The 18,733-nt window shown below is 37.1% G+C and overlaps 3 protein-coding genes across 3 annotated transcripts in view; 1 reads left to right on the top strand and 2 right to left on the bottom strand.

The window, feature by feature from the left end:
• Positions 1-18,339, bottom strand: part of LOC116298958 (uncharacterized) — a 39,697-nt gene extending 21,358 nt beyond the window's left edge. The window contains exons 1-14 of the mRNA XM_089040062.1: positions 18,204-18,339; positions 13,684-13,855; positions 12,862-13,109; positions 12,516-12,734; positions 12,129-12,387; positions 11,608-11,922; positions 6,440-6,678; positions 6,179-6,287; positions 5,388-5,549; positions 3,334-3,465; positions 2,619-2,750; positions 1,936-2,148; positions 1,211-1,436; positions 171-220 (exon numbers count right to left, since the gene is read on the bottom strand). Of these exons, the coding sequence (XP_088896188.1) occupies positions 171-220; positions 1,211-1,436; positions 1,936-2,148; positions 2,619-2,750; positions 3,334-3,465; positions 5,388-5,549; positions 6,179-6,287; positions 6,440-6,678; positions 11,608-11,922; positions 12,129-12,387; positions 12,516-12,734; positions 12,862-13,109; positions 13,684-13,855; positions 18,204-18,211 (2,484 nt within the window). The 5' untranslated portion in view covers positions 18,212-18,339. The remainder of the gene's footprint in view (positions 1-170; positions 221-1,210; positions 1,437-1,935; positions 2,149-2,618; positions 2,751-3,333; positions 3,466-5,387; positions 5,550-6,178; positions 6,288-6,439; positions 6,679-11,607; positions 11,923-12,128; positions 12,388-12,515; positions 12,735-12,861; positions 13,110-13,683; positions 13,856-18,203) is intronic.
• Positions 14,036-15,611, top strand: LOC148905436 (uncharacterized). The gene is made up of 2 exons (XM_089040066.1): positions 14,036-14,487; positions 14,837-15,611. Exons 1-2 carry the CDS (start codon positions 14,155-14,157, stop codon positions 15,125-15,127), a joined length of 624 nt encoding a protein of 207 aa, XP_088896192.1. The 5' UTR covers positions 14,036-14,154; the 3' UTR covers positions 15,128-15,611.
• On the bottom strand, positions 15,182-16,980 carry LOC148905435 (uncharacterized). Its single transcript, XM_089040065.1, has 2 exons — positions 16,501-16,980; positions 15,182-16,206 (listed from the first exon to the last, which is right to left on the bottom strand). Exons 1-2 carry the CDS (start codon positions 16,710-16,712, stop codon positions 15,789-15,791), a joined length of 630 nt encoding a protein of 209 aa, XP_088896191.1. The 5' UTR covers positions 16,713-16,980; the 3' UTR covers positions 15,182-15,788.
• Positions 18,340-18,733: the final 394 nt, after the last annotated feature.

Raw genomic sequence — 18,733 nt, 5'->3', positions numbered from 1 at the left:
TTCAGTTTAATTATGACACACACACACATACTGTATATGCGTGAATAAATAAGTGAAAAGTCGGGGATTCGATTCTCATTCTGGTTCTCTAATTTTTTCTAGGGTCGTTGTGTTTACTAGCGTGTTTATTAGCGTGCTTGTTTTCGCATTACGATACAGACATCACTCACCGGTGCAAGAGCCTTTCCAACCTTTTTAACAGCCTTAGAAACCCATTGACCTGTTGAGTAGGAAGGAAATACCTATAACATTAGAGACCTTAAGCACAACGTTCTTGCTGGGTACCACAAACCTCAAACTGCAGTTTGACGTCAAGCGTTTTTCGTCAGACGTTTTGACATTTACCAAGGCATTATAACGAAGTTGTTGCTAAAAGAGCCGCCATATTGAATTTCATTGATGCTGCGTGTTAAATCTTCGTGATTGCGGGCGTGTTTCTGAACCTGATCCCTAGCGGCTAGAGGTTAGCGATTAGCGGTAAACCTGATGCTAAAGGTCTCTATTTACAACACACGACCCTCAAGAAGGATTCTGGTATCTAACTTCTTCGAATTCGTACAATTACTGATGTGTTCCTTGATCACAGACTCATTTAGACTGGGTTAGCCTCACTTCAGTCTCACTATCAAAATACTGGCAAATATCATCGGTAAATTAAAGAACGACAATTTTAACGGAATGCAAACATTTTGAAGTTCCAACCCAGTTCATTGGAATTTGTTGACGAAAAAGACGGGTTGGAATTGCAGTGAATTTTGGGGCTGAATGAGGACGAAATGCAGGCTTTCTTGGAAATATGTTTCTTTGAATAACTCTTAAATGTATTGCAATCCCTACTCGACCTAGTCTTTTCCTCGACTTTGAACGGTAATGGAGAACTCAAAACTGGAGTATTACTGGTATTTAACAATTATTTGAATATCGGGGAATATTTACCGAGACGCGAGTCTTTGAGCGGCGAGGTAAATATTCTCTAATATTCTCTGAGGCTGAGGCAAATAATTGTTTTAGTATAAATACACAGGTGATTCTTTCAAAAAAAAAAAAAGAAAAAGAAAAAAAAAAGAAAAGAAAAAAAAGAAAAAAAAAAAAAAAAGGAAAAAAACAAAGTAACAGCAACAAAGCAGCCGCCATTTTGGATTATCACTTTTTTCAATAATCACCTGTCTGTTTTTACTAACAAGACTTAATGAGTGGAACAAAGAATTACCTGCAGCATTGACAGCTCCTCCGATCCATTTACCGGCCTTGTCCAGAGCCCCCTTACAGTTTCGTTTTGCCTGTTGACACTTCAAGTTTCTACATTTATCACACTTGAATGACATCTTTCGCTTGCATTCGGCTTTCTCTTCGCGCACGCGTCGACGTGCCTCGCTCAGTTTCTTTTGAGCCGCCTTTAGGAATCGGTCAACTGCTTTGACTGCAGCATCCACAGCCTATACAATTACAATATAATTATAACACAGTTACTGTAATCCATTCAATATAAGAGATTTTTTGATTGGCTGGGAGTGCGTGGACTATAATGATATGTTTGCAGCACATGCGCGCATTTTCGGTTTGTTCGATAAGCAGGATGCTTTGCGCAGTGGCTTCTGTGCAAACAATACCATAAGCATGATGAACAAAAGATGTTTGTGCTCAAGTTTCATCGTTCGCGCCTTTCTGCAAGATTTCCAAGAATTCAAGAGTATTTTACTAAAAAATGAAATTTTTGTTCTCTCCAAATATATCAAACATTTCGTGAGCATACGTTTGAGAGAACAAAATCCTGCATTTAAAAAGACTATTTGAACGACACACCAATATGGCCGCCTTCTGAGGCTAGTGAAAACGCTCTATACAGACTACGATGTACAAAAAAAGTACGTTTATTGTCACAGAAGATATCTGGGGAGCTGCATAAATTTAAACATCTCCTCTATATCGCCTTACCGCAGTAAGTCCATTAAGATCAACTTGTACTTTGACGTAAAACTTGGAGCCATCAAATGTGAATTTTGGTGTATATTCTGCAGCGACGATGACTTCTGCTTTAATTAAGTTCAAAAAGTTTCCTCGCACGACAAACTCTTTATGGAACATAGTCAGGTTTAGGCGGGTGTAGGCATTGATGGAAAAGATTTCTATGTAGCCCTCGATGTAAGCCTTTAAAGAGAAAAAAAGGTCACTCATAATTAATATAATAAATTCATTAAAAATCGTCAACGGGTATGTTGTTGCATGCGCATGCGCTGACTCAGTCTCTGGTAGAGTTGCTTGTTGGTTGTTGGGTTTTCCTTCATTTGCAAACATTACAAATTCCAATTTGATAATGGAAGAGAGCCACAGGTTTGTTAGCAATGCAATGGCTATTACAGTAGTAATCGTAAAACCGTGGGCACCTAGAAATATTTCAAGAATGTTTCTTAACCAATCAGAAGCGTTGTTATCTTTCAGTTATCTTGTGGTTAGAAAGTCAACTGATTGGCCAAAGAACAATAGAACATTCTTGGAATATTTTTAGGTGCCTATGGTTTTTTGTTTCGCACAAATCATCGATAAACAATAAAGGAAGATAGTTGAGATAAAGATTAAAATTTGTAAAATAATCATGGATGGCTAGCGACGATACTTACGTCCCAAAATACAGGATTACTTCGAGCATGGATTAAGAACGTGGGGCCAAGATTAGGCTGAGAGGGATTACGGACGAGTTTTGCAATGGAAGCGATTTTAATTGGGTCTGGTTCAATGTGAACGTAAATAATCTGAAAAAGACAAAAAATAAAGACGTCGAAATCAACACTTTCATATTTTTCAGTGTTGCCGTACCGTATGTGGTTTCCCACTCATACGAGAACCATTTTTATGGGAAAGCCATTTCAACGTTATGGCATGTACCATGTACGAGCTGTAAGTCAGTACAATACGTTCCTTACTCATACGAAAACCATTTTTATGGGAAGCCATTTCAACGTTATGGCATGTTGTACCGTGTATGTGTTGTAACTCAGTACCGTACGTTTCTTACTCACACGATAACCATTCTTATGGGAAGCCATTTTAATGCTACGGCATGTCGTGCCATGCATGTGCTGTAAGTCAGTACCGTATGTTTCGCGCTCATACGAGAACCATTCTTATGGGAAGCCATTTGAACGTTGTGGCATGTCGTGTCGTGTATGTGTTGTATTCAGTACCTTACGTTTCTTACTCATACGATAAACATTCTTATGGGAAGCCATTTTAATGCTACAGCATGTCGTGCCATGTATGTGCTGTAAGTCAGTACCGTACGTTTCCCACTCATACAGTAACGATGTCGCACCGTGTACGTGATAAAGAACTTACGGTTTCTGATAAATGTAATTCAACAAAAAGATTCCATCCAAAGATGCTGACTTGTCCCTTTAATGCAAACCCTCTATATATTAATGGACCACCTGCCAAGTACAGATCTATGTCTTCTGTAGCAAAGGCAACCTACGGAGGAAAATGGTATTGAAGATGGATATAATGATATTACATGATGATGATGATATTTGATGATAAATAATGACGATACTTGGTGATACTGATGGTGATGGTGATGGTGATGGTGATGATGATACCTGATATGATGATGATTTTGATGATGGTGCTGATGATACTTGATGATGAATAGTGATGATTTATGGTGATACAGCGTCATCAACTTGCGCGCGTGCACTCTTTCCGTTTATTGCAGTTGAACGGAAGTTGATGACGCACGGGTGTAGGGTAAGGCGAAATTTAAACTGCATCCGGTTACTAAAAATAGCCCAACTGGGAATTTACATGGCGCGCGCGTTATTAAGAAGTTTCCCTCTCTTATCTATGCTCTCTTGATTCTATTTATTTCAGGTCAAAAATTTATGTCAGTTTTCAAGCTGCACGACAAAACTGGAATTTCCCTTCCGTAAATCATAAACCAATCGGTTGTTACCTTTGACATTTTTGACTGAAAGCTGAAAATACCTAATTCCAATGGGCTACTCTCAACTACAAGTATATTATTATTATTATTATTATTATCATTATTATTATGTTATTATCATTATTATTATTATAATTATATTATTATTATTATCATTATTTATTATTATTGTTATTATTTTATTATTATTATTATTATTATTATTAATATTGATAATAACAATGCAATAAATACACGAAAGCCTAAGCTCAAATCAAAGTGGCTATCGATACATTGAGCACTTTTCTTATGAATATAAAAACCGTGTCCATCCCTTGAACATAAGGTTTTTTTTTGTTTTTTTTTTTTGTGATTGTTCATTCTCTTGTTATTGATAATGTCCTCCTCAGTATATGAGCTGTACCAAGAAGTATTATTATTATTTTGTTTACAAGTATTGCTCTTAGTGAAATTGCGGATACATTTCTACATATATCTAAGCAATTCCCCAGTTATATCAAGTCAATGTCAGATCGGTTGTATGTACTGTTTAATAAACTCGCAGGAGTTTTTTTATCAGGATTTAAAAACACGAGGCGTACACGAGGCGTAGCCGAGTGGTTTTAGACCCGGTAAAACACTATCTGCGAGTTTATTGAACGGCTTCGAAAACTGATGATGTATGTTCTCATATTGTACTGAATTCTTTACGAAATGAACCAAGCTTGATAGAGAAAATCCAAGTTAAAGTTTATGCAAATGAAGATGAATCTATATCAGATATTCCTATCTATTCCTTCATGAATTTATATTGAATTTTTGAAGTTCATTTAAAGCTATGCAAAGCTTTCATTATCTCACAGTTTTAAGAGATTATCCACTTTTGACATTTTTTGATTGCATTCAAACTATCCGTCAGCCCTACACTATTCAATTTATCAATCAGATTTCTGTGATACCCCGCGAGAAAATCAAAGACTACATTAATTTGTTGAACACTATATCCAGAGTATAGTCTCTTTAAGCGTGCTCTTAAGTAAGCACATTTCTCCGTTGAAAATTATTATTATTATTATTATTATTATTATTTACATTATCAGAAAGTAAATAAATATTGCATTTAGATCATCATATTATATTTTCTGCTGCAGCAAAAAAGAATGGAAGAGTCCTCAGTTAATGCAGTATTAATATTAATATAGTATTAATCTTTTTTTTTCACAGTGTAACAGATATGATATCTTTTTTTTTTTTTTTCTTTTTCTTTTTGTCACTTGTCACATTTTGTATTCAATTCAAGTAGCCAATTGTAAATTACCTATACGTAGCGAGATTTACGATTGTATTTCGGGGAAAAACTCAATGAAGTTTTCATTATTATTATTAATATTGATAATAACAATGCAATAAATACACGAAAGCCTAAGTCCAAATCAAAGTGGCTATCGATACATTGAGCACTTTTCCTTACCCTTGCCTCTTTCGGGAAACCAGCATTATCGATGGGTCTCGGAAGCTTTATCTTTCTTGAAGTCATCCGAAAAACTTTCCCTATTGTCACTGCAGCCATATCAGCGTAAAAGTACTTCTTTAAGCCGAGACCAAAGTAACCTGCTCCTCCAAAACAGTGGCCCTGAGGAATGTAAAAGGGGATATTCGGTATCTTATTTAGCAATTATTCGCCAAAGGCGAAGTGAATATCGGGGAATATTTACCGAGATGCGAGTCTTCGAGCGGCGAGGTAAATATTCCCCAATAATCACTAAGGCTGAAGCAAATAATTGTTACCTGTCAATGTATAACGTACCCCCTCTCCAGTTGTCTAACAACTAGGGGATCCTCCTAACTTCTCCGACTGACCTCCCCCAGGCAATTACATATTGACATCTCCCCAAAATCCCTAAAATATGATGAGAGGGTAATAATGGGTATCATGGGTGCCGTTTGCTGCTAACATGTTGTCTTTCAAAGGTTAGAGTCCCTGGTTTGAGCGCTGTGGATACCATATGTGAGATGGGTTTGCTTGAAGTGTACTTCTCTCTTATACTATGAGGATTTTTTTGAGATTTCCTCGTTCTCCGTAAAAATTAAGATGCGAGTCGTGTGCACAGAACATTGAATGTAGTGGTAGTGTGTATGAGTGAAAAAGGGTCTCCAATTAGCGCGGATGCTCAAGGACGACTAGACATTTAAATAAGGAGATTTCTTAATCAAGTAGTTATATGTTTAGCAGATGTATTGTTTAACAATAAATAATCTTACATGCTCTTTGTAGTCTGCTGGAAGCAAGCAGTCGTACCCAAGCTCTGCTCTCATCCCAAAATTTCCACCCGTAATAGGGGTTTTCTGCTGCGCCACTAGATATGACAGCCTGTAAGAAAAGACTTTAATTAGAATCGGGCATTGGGACCTTGGGACCTTGGGACCTTGGGACCTTGGGACCTGAATGCTTTTAAATCAGAAATTTGGTCTATCTTCTTTTTTCTCGCTCTCAAGATAAAAGTCACATACTAACATACTTACCCAAAGATGATATTTCCAAAGGACAGAAACGGAATAAAGAACGCTTTTCTCCACATTCCACGACAATACAGTGTCCCAGTCACCTCTTCTTTTACAAAGTCATATTCAATGTTTCCGCCCAAAATTAATTCATTTGTCGACGCAACGATTCCATCGCGGTATATTTTTCCGTTGATTGGGATTTTAAGTTCGGCTGTGAAACCGAGAGAGACGTGTGCCTTTGAGTAATTCCAGTTGGCCTTCAAATTAAAAGAAACTTAATGATTTCACTTTTTTTCATTTAGTTTTTAGTTTTATTTTTATCTTTTTTGTTTTTTTGTTTTTTTGTTTTATTTATTTATTTTTGTTTTGTTTTGTTTTGTTTTTTGTTTTTGTTTTGTTTTGTTTTGTTTTGTTTTGTTTTTGTTTTGTTTTTGTTTTTTACTTTCCTCTTTTTTATTTATTTTTAATTTTTATTTAATTTTTTTGGGAGGATTTTTTTTGGAAGGCAATGGTACCGGATCCCTGTTTCAAATGGTATTTCCATACAAATGCATGATTATGAAGATCATTTACGATTCTTAAAAGTGTCATTCGATTCCACAAGGAGAACACGGCTGTTTCAATTACGACATTAGGTTCCAGGCGCGCGCGCGGCCAAATCGCGTTGCTAAGCTGCTTCTCTTCCTTGACAACGAAAATGGCGGCAATTTTGAAACTTTGTTTTCCTCATTCAGCAAAATTAAAACCGGTTTAAAAAACCTTTTCTTTCAAGTTAAGATTCCAAACACGAAATACAGGTAAGTTAATCTAATCTTTTATCGAAATTCATTTTATTTATGGAAGTAAAAACGTTTTTCTTCGCAAAAATCAGGGTTTTTCTACCGAGTTAAGTTTCGTGGCTGAGTACGTAATCCTGAAAAATAAAGATATTCAATACGTGTTTACGGCTTCCACGAGCAAACAACATCGACAACTAAAACAAATTTTCGATTCTCATTTGATACGCATCTTAAAATTTAGAATACAGGTTAATGAAGTTTTTTTTGGTTTAGTCTAAAAGCTTTTTTATTGACAGATGAATGGCTTCCCTGAAAGCGTAGCAAGTTTATAGTAATGGAGTTTCACTTACGTGAACTAAAACTAAATAACATCGACAACTAAAACATATTTTCGATTCTCATTTAGTAATGGAGTTTCACTTGCGTGAACTGAAGGTATCTTGTCGTGTTTGTGGATTTAAGGCGGGAAACTCGCAAGGATATGTTTACAAAACGTCTACAAACCATGTTGCAGACAAATTACAAGTCGCATATGGTTTATCTGTCCAAGACGACGACGAAAATGTTCATCCACAAAATGTGTGTCAACTGTTACGTGAAAAGCTTTAACGCATGCAAAAATTTGAATTACAAGTGCAGCACTCAACCAGTTGTTTGGCACCCGCATGAAAAAGAAGACTGTGAAACATGCGAGAGTTTTGCAAGAAGAAACCGGGGAGGCAAAAAACCAAAGGCGAGAAAGGGAAGAGGACGCCCCAAACAAGGTTTAAGAAGCGATGGCATTAACCCTTCTCAAAAGGCAATATATATTCCTTCAGAAATAGTTCCGGCGGCGCTTATGAATCCCATGCCAAGCATCGAGAGATTTTCCAATATTAGTGAGGAGCTGATCTGCCCTATTTGTCGTGAAGTACTGGACAGGCCATTACAAGCAAGTTGCGACCATTTTTTTTGTTACTCTTGCATCGAGAATTGGATTCATTACGTCGGAGACGGTGCTGGGTGTCCCGTATGCAAGAGGATAATTAAGATTCAAGAGCTTCGAAAGCCGCCCAGACTACTATTAAACCTCCTGTCAGCATCCTGTCTAGAATGTGCTATCTGTAAGTCCCTTGTAAAACTCGAACAGCTTGCACAACACGAGTCTAGCTGCACCTCTTACACGACTGGTCGATGCACCACGCTTGTTAGCCAAGTTCTGAAAACCCCGTTATCGGCTCCATTGTCGCAGGTAGAAGAGTCCCTGACAACTCATTTAATGAAACGAAAGTTGACCGCTTCCGATTCCCCTACCGTTGTTTTACGAACTGGCGGAACTGTAAGTATAGTAAAGTATATGATTAGAATCTCAGTAGCGAATAGATTTTGAAAGCTAAACACCGAGTTTTGCTGCACGCAATGACGTGAGTGGATGAAGCAAGCCTCGAAAAATGATGGGGGGGGAGTCACTTCATGAATTAAATACATTCCATAGATTGTACTTTTTTGTGGCCGAAAACTGTACGCACCCAAGCCTCCCTCTTTCCCCACACTGCCAGCCCAGCCTCTCCCTTTGCAACGGCCATGAGTCTTAAACATCATTTGAAAGGTTAAAGAAAACAATCACTTGCAGCGTTGGCATATCAGTTTGATAGCGTTTGCTTAATGGTATGAGTTAAAACCATTTTCGTAGAGGGCGCAACTTTATTCTTTGCAGCCCTTACAAGTATCTATCCTATAGGCAGTGGAATAACCACATCTTCATTTGTGTCAGGAAAAGAAAGTTCAAGACATTCGGTCAAAGTCGTGGTGTGGAAAAGGGCCATGTAAGGAAGAACTTGACAAGCAATTAAAGCAGATTGGTGCTGAACGCCAGGCTTATCATGGTGGGACATTCAATGGCAACCACACACACAAATGCCTTAAGGTATTAAATTATGTTTTTGGAGGCTTTCATTTCCTCTATATAATACTATAAATAATTGTAAGCTACATATAATCTAAGTGGGAAAAGAAAAAAAAAATTAAATATAGGTTTTTTTAATAAATAGATGGTTTTGTTCCTTCTCTTATCCCTTATTCATTACCTGTAGGAAACAAATATCAAGCTGTTAGTTGAGGTACCAATTGTTGTCTCTAGTAAAGTAATGCCCAATTTAATACAAGAGGCCAATGATATGAAGCAGAAATTTAAAGAAACACTGGAATCATTTGGGAAATGCCACAGGATATATACTACGAAAGAAAAGCTATGCAATAGCCAAATCATAATCCTTGGTAAGATATGTATATTTAACAATAATAACATTTTATACACACTGGTTAACTAATTTTCAGAAACAGTGAGGGCAAAGGAATGTTTTCAAAGAGTATGTGCTATTCCCATTGGTTGCTTTGATAAATAAAAATAAGAATTTTTCATAAGTATTGTCACTCCAAAAAGATAAAAAAGCACATTTACATCAGGTCTATATTGTCTGTCCTCTTAATGGCAAAAAATTTAAGTTATTTTGACATTTTTTAAAGTACCAGTATTAGTTAATGACGATTCGTGGCAAAAGAGGACAGACACATAAATAAACAGATCTACAGTACATTCAAAATATATATTATAGACCAAATTCAAAACTTGCACTGATGTGAGGCTTGAGTTGTGAACAAAGAGATATGGCGTGATTTGTTACGCCAGATCGCTTTGAGTCATGCCAGATCCCCTTGTTCACAACTTAAGCCTCACATCAATGCAAGTTTTGGATTTGGTCTATAACATTGATAAGGTTGTCTTCCCTTTCAGAGAAAGAAATTGAAAGTTTCATGAAAGTGTACAGGCAAAACTTTCCTCATGCAACTGTTTTGCCAAAAATGCATTTCTTAGAGGATCACATGATCACATGGGTTAAGAGGTATCAGTTATGTAGTAACTATTATAAAATAATAACTATAACTGTCATAATAATAATATACAGTAGTAATATAACAATAATGGTAATAACAATGATGATGAAGTTGATTGTAAAGAGTGTCATGAAATAATAAACTTGTGATCCTTATTGACCAATTTAACTACATGTAATAACTTTGTAGGTATGGAACTGGTATGGGGCTGCTTGGTGAGCAAGAGGTCGAATCAATTCATCATGAGATTAATGACCTCTTACGCTCCCACTCCTGCATAAGACGAGGCTGCGACAAGCTTGAAAAAGTCATGTTGGAGCAACACAGACGTTGCTATCCAGCAAACATGACAAAAACACCAAAAGTAAAGAAGCGAAAAGTCTGCGAAGAATAAAGAAAAATTTATATTTTTGCTTTACCAAGTTTCAAAAGCTACTGTAAATTGATCGAGAGATACTATAATTATAATATATCAATCTGAGGATAAACATAATAATAAGGTTTGGTTTACACAATATCAGATTTACATGTAAATAGATTGTATATAAAAATAGAAATGAATTTACATGAAACTAAAATTAAAATGTCCCCATCATTGGCTCCAAGAAAGTAAACAACCTGGACAAGAAGCCACACTTGATTTTGGGGGTAACACTTTTAGACGCGTGTAAAAAAAAGCGGGAAATTACACCGGAAGTCGAGTAAACGATGAAAGCAATCGATTGATCAAGTATTCCAACATCGAAACCAACGCGAAAACATGGTCCACTTTGCATCCACAAAAAATAATTCATAAAAAGAAAACACGATATGACAATAAATACATTGCTTATACATCAAATTATTTGCTTACCTGAGTCATCAATTGCTCCTGTATTGAGAAACACTCCTCGAAAATACCACAACTCTGCGATAAACTGCACGTGCACGATTTCTCGATCATTCCCCAGATGGAAGGTAAACATCAAAAACAAAGTCTTCGGCGTATCCTCGTAACTTGAACGACTCTCAGCTAAGAGATAATGTTCTTTTTCTGAAGCTACTTAAAGCAAAATTATTATTTCTTAACCATGAAATAAATAAAAACGCCGCAAACAACCACTTTCTTTCATAAGTAACGATCCTTCTCGGCGCCATTTTAAAAGCCTCGTTACGGTGCAGCTGACCGCGTAATTTCGGTCAATCGTGCTCCTGGAACCTAATGTCGCTTTTTATTTGAATTGAAACAGCCGTGAGAATTGGCCGAAATGTTTCGTCATTTCAGACCATGTGTCGTTCCCCAGAGTATCATTTCTTTGTTTAATGGTTGCACATCAGAAGACACATGAATATGTATACAACTCCAACAAAGAATCTTATTCTCAAGACCACGTGTCATTCCCTAGAGTATTACTTCTTTGTTTAGCGGTTGCGCATCAGAAGACACATGAATATGTATACAACTTAAACAAAGAACGTTATTCTGTAGAGAAGAGAATGACACGTTTTCTGAAATGGGCAAATCATTAATTACGTCGCAGATGAAATACTCACTCTGACGTAAAGCTCCAGTTTACTGAAGTAAAATCCTCCAAAAAGGCGAACGTTAGCAAAACCAGCTTTTAAGGTAACCTTTTTCCATTCAATCAACCCGTTCATGTAAGCCTTTGCAGTGGGGCCCACGATGAATTTGGAGATTTTACAAAATATGTTCCTTCTGCAATCTTTAGGAAGTACAACTTGTGCGCTCATAAAGATACCCTGCGGAACAATTGCCCTCATTTGACTCTTTAAAGGTTCTTTAGAGAAGCCTGAAACTTTATTGATATAGACTGGTTGGATGAATGGAGGGCTAAACGATATTCCGATCTACAAGGAAAAAAAATCAAAAACTGAAAAATGTAAGTTATGGTTATGGGCCTAAGGGAATACTCTGGATTTTAATCAGCTGTTAAAAGTCTCCGAATGCAACATGCAACATGCAACATGCAACATGCAACATGCAACATGCAACATGCAACATGCAACATGCAACATGCAACAATAATTGTATATGGAAATTAATAACAACCTACCTCAGATTGGATTCCAAGAAGACTTAAAAAATCGATCTTTATGCTCGAAAGTTTCGCACAAACAGCTCCAAAAGACTGACTATCCAACGAATATCCAACAGCAAATGTAGGTGAATTATACAACATTGATCCAAGGGCTTCCACATGAACAGGAACTCCACCTACACTAATGGACGCAGTAAAACGGTACGTACCACCTTTGACTATCTTGAAAGCAAATTCTACTGGAGCCATGGTAAATTCCCAGAGGCCGACTTTCCTGCGACCAAATGATAAAAAAGTATATATATCTATATCATACTATATGTATGTATGTAACATCCACTAAAATTGACCGATCTTACATTTCTGGTACTGTATGCTCAAATAGTCCTAGAGAATACTCACCTCAAGCTGTTTTTGAAAAACCCGGGAACAGAACTGGACGATATCCCAAAAAAATCCATGAGTTGATGGAATTTTAACGAGGGACTTTTACCGATGGCATAGGCGTCGCCTGAATAAACTTCTGTCTTGACCTCTGTTTTAAAAGTGACCTGTGGAATTTCCTTGTAGTTGCCCTTGGCTTTAAAGGTCATTGCATTTCCCTCGGTGTAATAAGAAACCCTTATGAAAGAAAGAATAAACGATCTTACAAATTGAATCAGTGCACGACGCACGACGCACGACGCACGAAATTAATTTTTTTTGAAAAAATCAAAATATCAAAGATTTAAATGTACTAATTTTTTACCTGACATCTCTCAGTATGAATCCATTCCTAGGCACATATTCATCTGCTGTACCAATCTGGAACTCGTATTTTTTCAGCTTTCTTTCGTGCTTGGAAGCAGCTTCGTCCAAAGCGACGGTCAATCCCGTGACATACTCATACATACCGGGCCTAGTCATTTTAGGCAGTGGGTCGGTTTTAGTGTAATATGTTGCTATGTTGTTGACCATATGTAGTATGTGAACTGGATCGTTAATTTCTATGCAAACCTAAAGAAACATACAAAGACATATTGAATTTTTGAAATTGCTACATGTGGCTAAAAGCTAAAACGTCTTCAGCGTCTATCATTTCATTGAATGAAACATATATAATTGCAAACAAGTGAAATTGTACTTGGAGCTGGGAAATGAATTTTGAAATGGAACTAGATATGATAAAATGTCAGACCACATGTCGTTCCCTAAAGTTTCATTTAGATGCAATAGACCTAATCGGCTAACGTGTTGCTATGTACGTTACCACCCAATTCAAACCTTCTGGGAATAGAAGCGTTTGCCTCTACGAATTCAACTGTGAAACCAAAATATAACGAACAATGAAACTTAGTCCCATGTGGTTTGAATTGGGTGGAAACGTTTATAGCAACACGTTAGCCGATTAGGTCTATTAAACTCAACCAAAGAATCTTCTCAAGAGCATGACATTTGGTTTTAAATGGGAAAACATTGCGCCCAAGAGGTCAATGGACCAAATCCACTTGGGAATAAAGCTTTTCCATCTTTTCTATACCCATGTTTCATTTCATGCACAACCGTTATACAAAGAAATGATAGTCAGTACCTTCGTGTACTTCTTCTTTGGATTTATCTTATCATCTTCTATCTTGACCCCAAACCATGCATTCTGCAATTCTGCACTTATAAAGCTAAAAAAGCTCGACACTAGAGCCGTTGGGATTCTTGCAGCAGGGGCAGCTTTGGCAGTAAACTTCTCGTCTGTATCACATTCCAACCTGATATACGAATTTGAGTCAATTTCTAACTTAAAGGGCAACTTACCCCCCAAAATGACCCATTTTTAAGAGAAAGTACATCAAATGAGAAACACAAAAATTCAATTTTTAGAGGGGATAGAGCATCCGTGTTCCTAAAAAAATAATTTCAAAACATCGCATATATCGCACTGGTGGCCGCCATCTTTGAGCCCGCGATAAATTACCGCATTCAGGTGTGACGTCACAACGTCAACGTGTGTTTGGATATGTAGAGTTTTTCTGTAAGCATGAGAGTTTGAAGTGGCTTTTTCGACAAAATGGTTAATTGTTGCGTGCCTGAATGCACTAACTATTCGACAAAAACAAAAGATGTTAGCTATCACAAGATTCCTAAAGATTTACAAATTCAGAAAGCTTGGATTTCTCGTCTAAGACGAGCAAATCTGCCGCCATTGAAGAATTGCTATGTATGTAGCGAGCACTTCGAGGATGGTTGCTTCGAATCCGACCTTATGGAGCAACTAACAGGCGAAAAAAGAAAAAGGAGGTTAAAGGCTGATGCAATTCCAAGTATTTTTAACTTTTCAACCATCCCTAGTAAAAGAAGAGCTACGACAGAAAACCGTATAAGACGACAACGACAAAAAGAGGTAGGTGATTTGTAGTTTGTGTTCGCACGTGCACTGCTAGATTGTCAGTGTAATATGTAAGTCTTATATATTTATTAGAGCTATTTCGTGACTGGTCTGTGACTGTGCTCAGACCAAACCAATGCATTAAATTCTTAATACTAAGTTTACCGCTGCGGGTTTAGTTATGATGAATTGCGGATGAATAAGTTATACGCTCTTTCATATGGAGTCAATGAAAGTCCTATAAACAATTAAAGCTTGAGTGTCGTCTCAACTATCGGAATCAGTGAGAACCCCAGTAACTGCCATTCATTGTTATTTGTATTTGTTCTATAAATGATTATGTTTACTTCTTTTTCCCCATAAGACATTGGATAACCTACTGACTCCAACTACACATGCACTTGATGAAATGGTTGAAGAATCTGATATGGAGGTTTCCTTCGATGAAACACCTTCCAACAAAAGGGACTTTGGAGTCCAGTGCTGTCTGGATGAAAAGCTTTCAATACGAAAAAGCACCTCAACCCAAACAGAAAATGTGGATGTTAGTGTTGAGACTTCTGATGCCTGCATTCAAGTAGAAGGAAATTCAACATTTGAGCAATTGAACAGTATCCTGCATGACCATCCATACAGCTATATACAAAATATGTAATTTTTAAAAATGACAAGGGGACCTGATGAAACGGGCAGATAAGTATGCAGTACCTTTTAGATGTTCAAATGAAAATTTTATTAAAATATTATTTCCATTTAGGTAAGAATTGACTGTAAAAAAGAGGTCTTTTCTTTACCTATCTACACTACCTTATATATGGGAGTCTCCCCCAGTATGAATATATTAAAGAAAAATATCCAATTGAATGGTGACATTTGCTTCAGCATATTTAACTTTTTTGCTGCCAGGACTCGTATAACTGCAAATTTTGCTTGGTTGGCTAGTGATCGTGTTCACTAGTGCTTTGTACACTAGGTTCACTATTCAGCAGGGTATTTTGTTTAGTGTGTTTTTAATAATAAAATATGTAAAACATTCAAAAAATGTTTGTACCAACAAAAAGCTTTTTATATAAAAAAGAAATTTATATAACACACCTTTCCGTGTACTGCATCCTAAATGAATACATGATTCTTATGCATATTGGTCTCAGCTTTTTCTAGTCTATGTTTTTGTTTTCAATTATCTTGCAATTAAATATGCCAAAAAATTGCAATTCCAGGAATTTTTCCTGATAGAAAAAAATCCACTCTGTATAGTAACTGAAGTAAGGAATAAATAAAATGTATATATTCACTCCATGCAACATTATATCAAGCTAATCATCTGCATAATGAAAACCCTCAAACTGAAAGTCCTCCTCTAGTCCAGGAGGAGGGAAGTGTGCTCTGATGCACATGACAGCACAAGAGGGCAGAACAACCCGAACTTCCTTTCCAAGAACTCCCCAGCACCATCTTGCTAGTTGTCTATATGCAATGTGTCTGTACTGCTTCTGCTCTGGGCCTTCATAAGCATCTCTGTATTGCTGTTTGTACTGAGCCCATGCAGTTCGAAGAACATACTTATTGCCACAAACAGGTAAGAATCCAGGATGTTGAGTAATGCATGGTGGTGGTTCATCAGCATCTCCATCTTCAACAACAGACTGGCATGTTGCAACTACTTTTTGAATTTCTTGGCAACAAATGCATTCAGCTATTGTATCCATAATTTGGCAGCTACCACAGGTACACCTATTAACAAATAAAACAATCCTTAGTATTTTTGAACACTATCAATGATTGTCCCAAGTGAGAGTATATACACAAATTGTGACACAACTATATCCCTGAATCTGTGTCCTACAGTATATAACTTATTGACAACCAAGCGATGTTTAATTGTGACAGTTGGTTTTGCTTTTGGTTGCAAAGGTCGTGAGGCAGATTAAAATGCATAAATATACAGTGCAAGAAAGTGGTAAACACGACTGTAAAAAATGGATACGTAGTTGAGTTTTATCGTGATAAGAAAGAAGTAAAACTTACCAATCTGAATTTGTTAGTCGATTGTTCTCTTGTTCATCGTCTTCAATAATGTCACTGTCAGATCCTTCTCTGAACTCTTCATCTGAGGAGATTTCTATTTCTGGTTCGAACTGATATGGCCGTAAAACAAACTCGTCCGTTTCTAAAAATTCTTGAGCAAAATCGTCTCTCGAGCTGTCCGAGTCTTCGGAAAAAGAATTAGACTCTGACATGCCTTTAATTGAATGACCAGGCCGTATTTCGTTCGTAAAATATTGAGTAAAACGTCTCAGAAACAGGGGAAGAAGTCAACCAAACGCTCGTAAACAACTTGACGCCGTGAACTCTTATGACGTTGTGACGTCATTACCTGTTTTTCTGAGCCCGCGATAAAAGTGCAAGATGGCGGCCACCAGAGCGATATATGCGATGTTTTGAAATTATTTTTTTAGGAACACGGATGCTCTATCCCCTCTAAAAATTGAATTTTTGTGTTTCTCATTTGATGTACTTTCTCTTAAAAATGGGTCATTTTGGGGGGTAAGTTGCCCTTTAACATAGTGTTTTGTTGTGTACGCTGAAAAATTCGATTAATATTGATTAATATTTAATCAAACAATTATTGGCTAAGGCTCCTTTGGCCGTAAACTTCTTGTCAGTATCACATTCAAGCTTGACATATGAATCGGGGTCAGTTTTTATCTTATCAGGATGTCGTTTCGTTTACAAATTGTTGGAAATTAGAAGGGAAAAAGGAGATTTTCAAACTAAATCCAAATCTTAAAGGTGCTGACTCACGGTGCAACATTGCACGCAACATTGCAAGCAACAAATTTGAATCGGGGTGACACACATTGCAGCAAAATCACGCAACATATCGCTTGTGACAGCCTGCTATGTTAAGATATTTGGTCAGAAGTTATAAATTTGGTGCAAGCTGATTGGCTGACAATTTCAAAATGTTGCAGGTAATGTTGCAGCCATGTTAACATGATGAAATTTGTTGCGCGCAATGTTGTAAGAGTAGAGCTCGATTCAACTTAAGATTTGTTGCATGCAACGTTGCGTGCAACAAGTTTGTGGTAGACACACGCTGCAACATCCCTGCTGCGTGCAATGTTACACCGCGTGTAATTAAGATTTTTTTAGGAAAATTTCTTCATTCGTTGCTTCTTACATTCGATTAAAATCCAAAACATTGAGCTGTGCTTTCCTGAGAACAACTGTACTAACAAGAGCTTTATTTTACTCCAGTAATTAGTTTTTGTTCTCGATATATATTGCTGGGTTTTATGTTTATAAACTAATTAACGTTGTAATCAAATTTTACCCAAAATTGTTAATCGGGGCCCCTTAAACCAGAGAACTAATTGAAATCTAGAATGAGACCGATGTCATCTTTATAGTAGTCGAGCCAATTAGAAACCTAGACTGCACGAGAATGGTAATTTGATCCTGATGTTTGGTATAAACAACTAGATAGCCATCATTTTTTTTTTCTTTGTGAGATTAAAAAAAACCATGGCAGCGTTGTTTTCTGCTGGTTTCTTATTGGCTCCACTAATCAAGATTGGGATGTATTGTTTTCATTCTACGATTTGATTGGTTCTCGCTGTCTAGTGGCCTGGTTGCATAATAATCGTTCTGTAACAAGTTACACCAGTTATTCTATACAAAATTAATGTATGCAATCAAACTAGTTATATATATATATATATAATTACCAGTGCATCCTTCCTTAGGTGTAGGGCAGTTTCTCTTCTCGACACCAACTCCACCGCAGTCGTCACCACCGTTCTTAGGAGGAGGGTTGTTGCAGGATCTGCTTCGAGAGGAGTTTCCCCTGAGACAGAATTTTCCCTCTGAACACTGTGACCATGATGTCCATGCTGACCAACCTCCATCAACGGCACCTAAAAAATCGTCATGACAAAGATTGAGCACTGTTGACACAGCCATTTTTGTCCGGCTTCCCTAAATACCGGAGACTGGACCACCATTTTATATGACTATCATCCAAACCATGTTGAAGGTCTAAATCTTTGCAGATATTTTAGAATAGCACCTTCTACTCATATTTGTTTAGATCCCGAGTGGTTATACCCACGAGCTTTCATAAGCCAACAGGATGCCCAACAAATAAGTTGACACTATGCTACTGATCATATATACTGTACATCATCAGGTTAGTCTTACCTGGACACACTTGCAGCTTACAGCTTTTCATTTGGCTGTAATCACTCGTACAGTTTCG

Source organism: Actinia tenebrosa, unplaced genomic scaffold (assembly GCF_029948245.1).
Source record: "Actinia tenebrosa isolate PJP-AT-01 unplaced genomic scaffold, QUT_ActTen_1.0 PGA_scaffold7__59_contigs__length_16204524, whole genome shotgun sequence".
Lineage (NCBI taxonomy): Eukaryota > Metazoa > Cnidaria > Anthozoa > Actiniaria > Actiniidae > Actinia > Actinia tenebrosa.
This window is presented reverse-complemented; position numbering and strand designations above follow the sequence as displayed.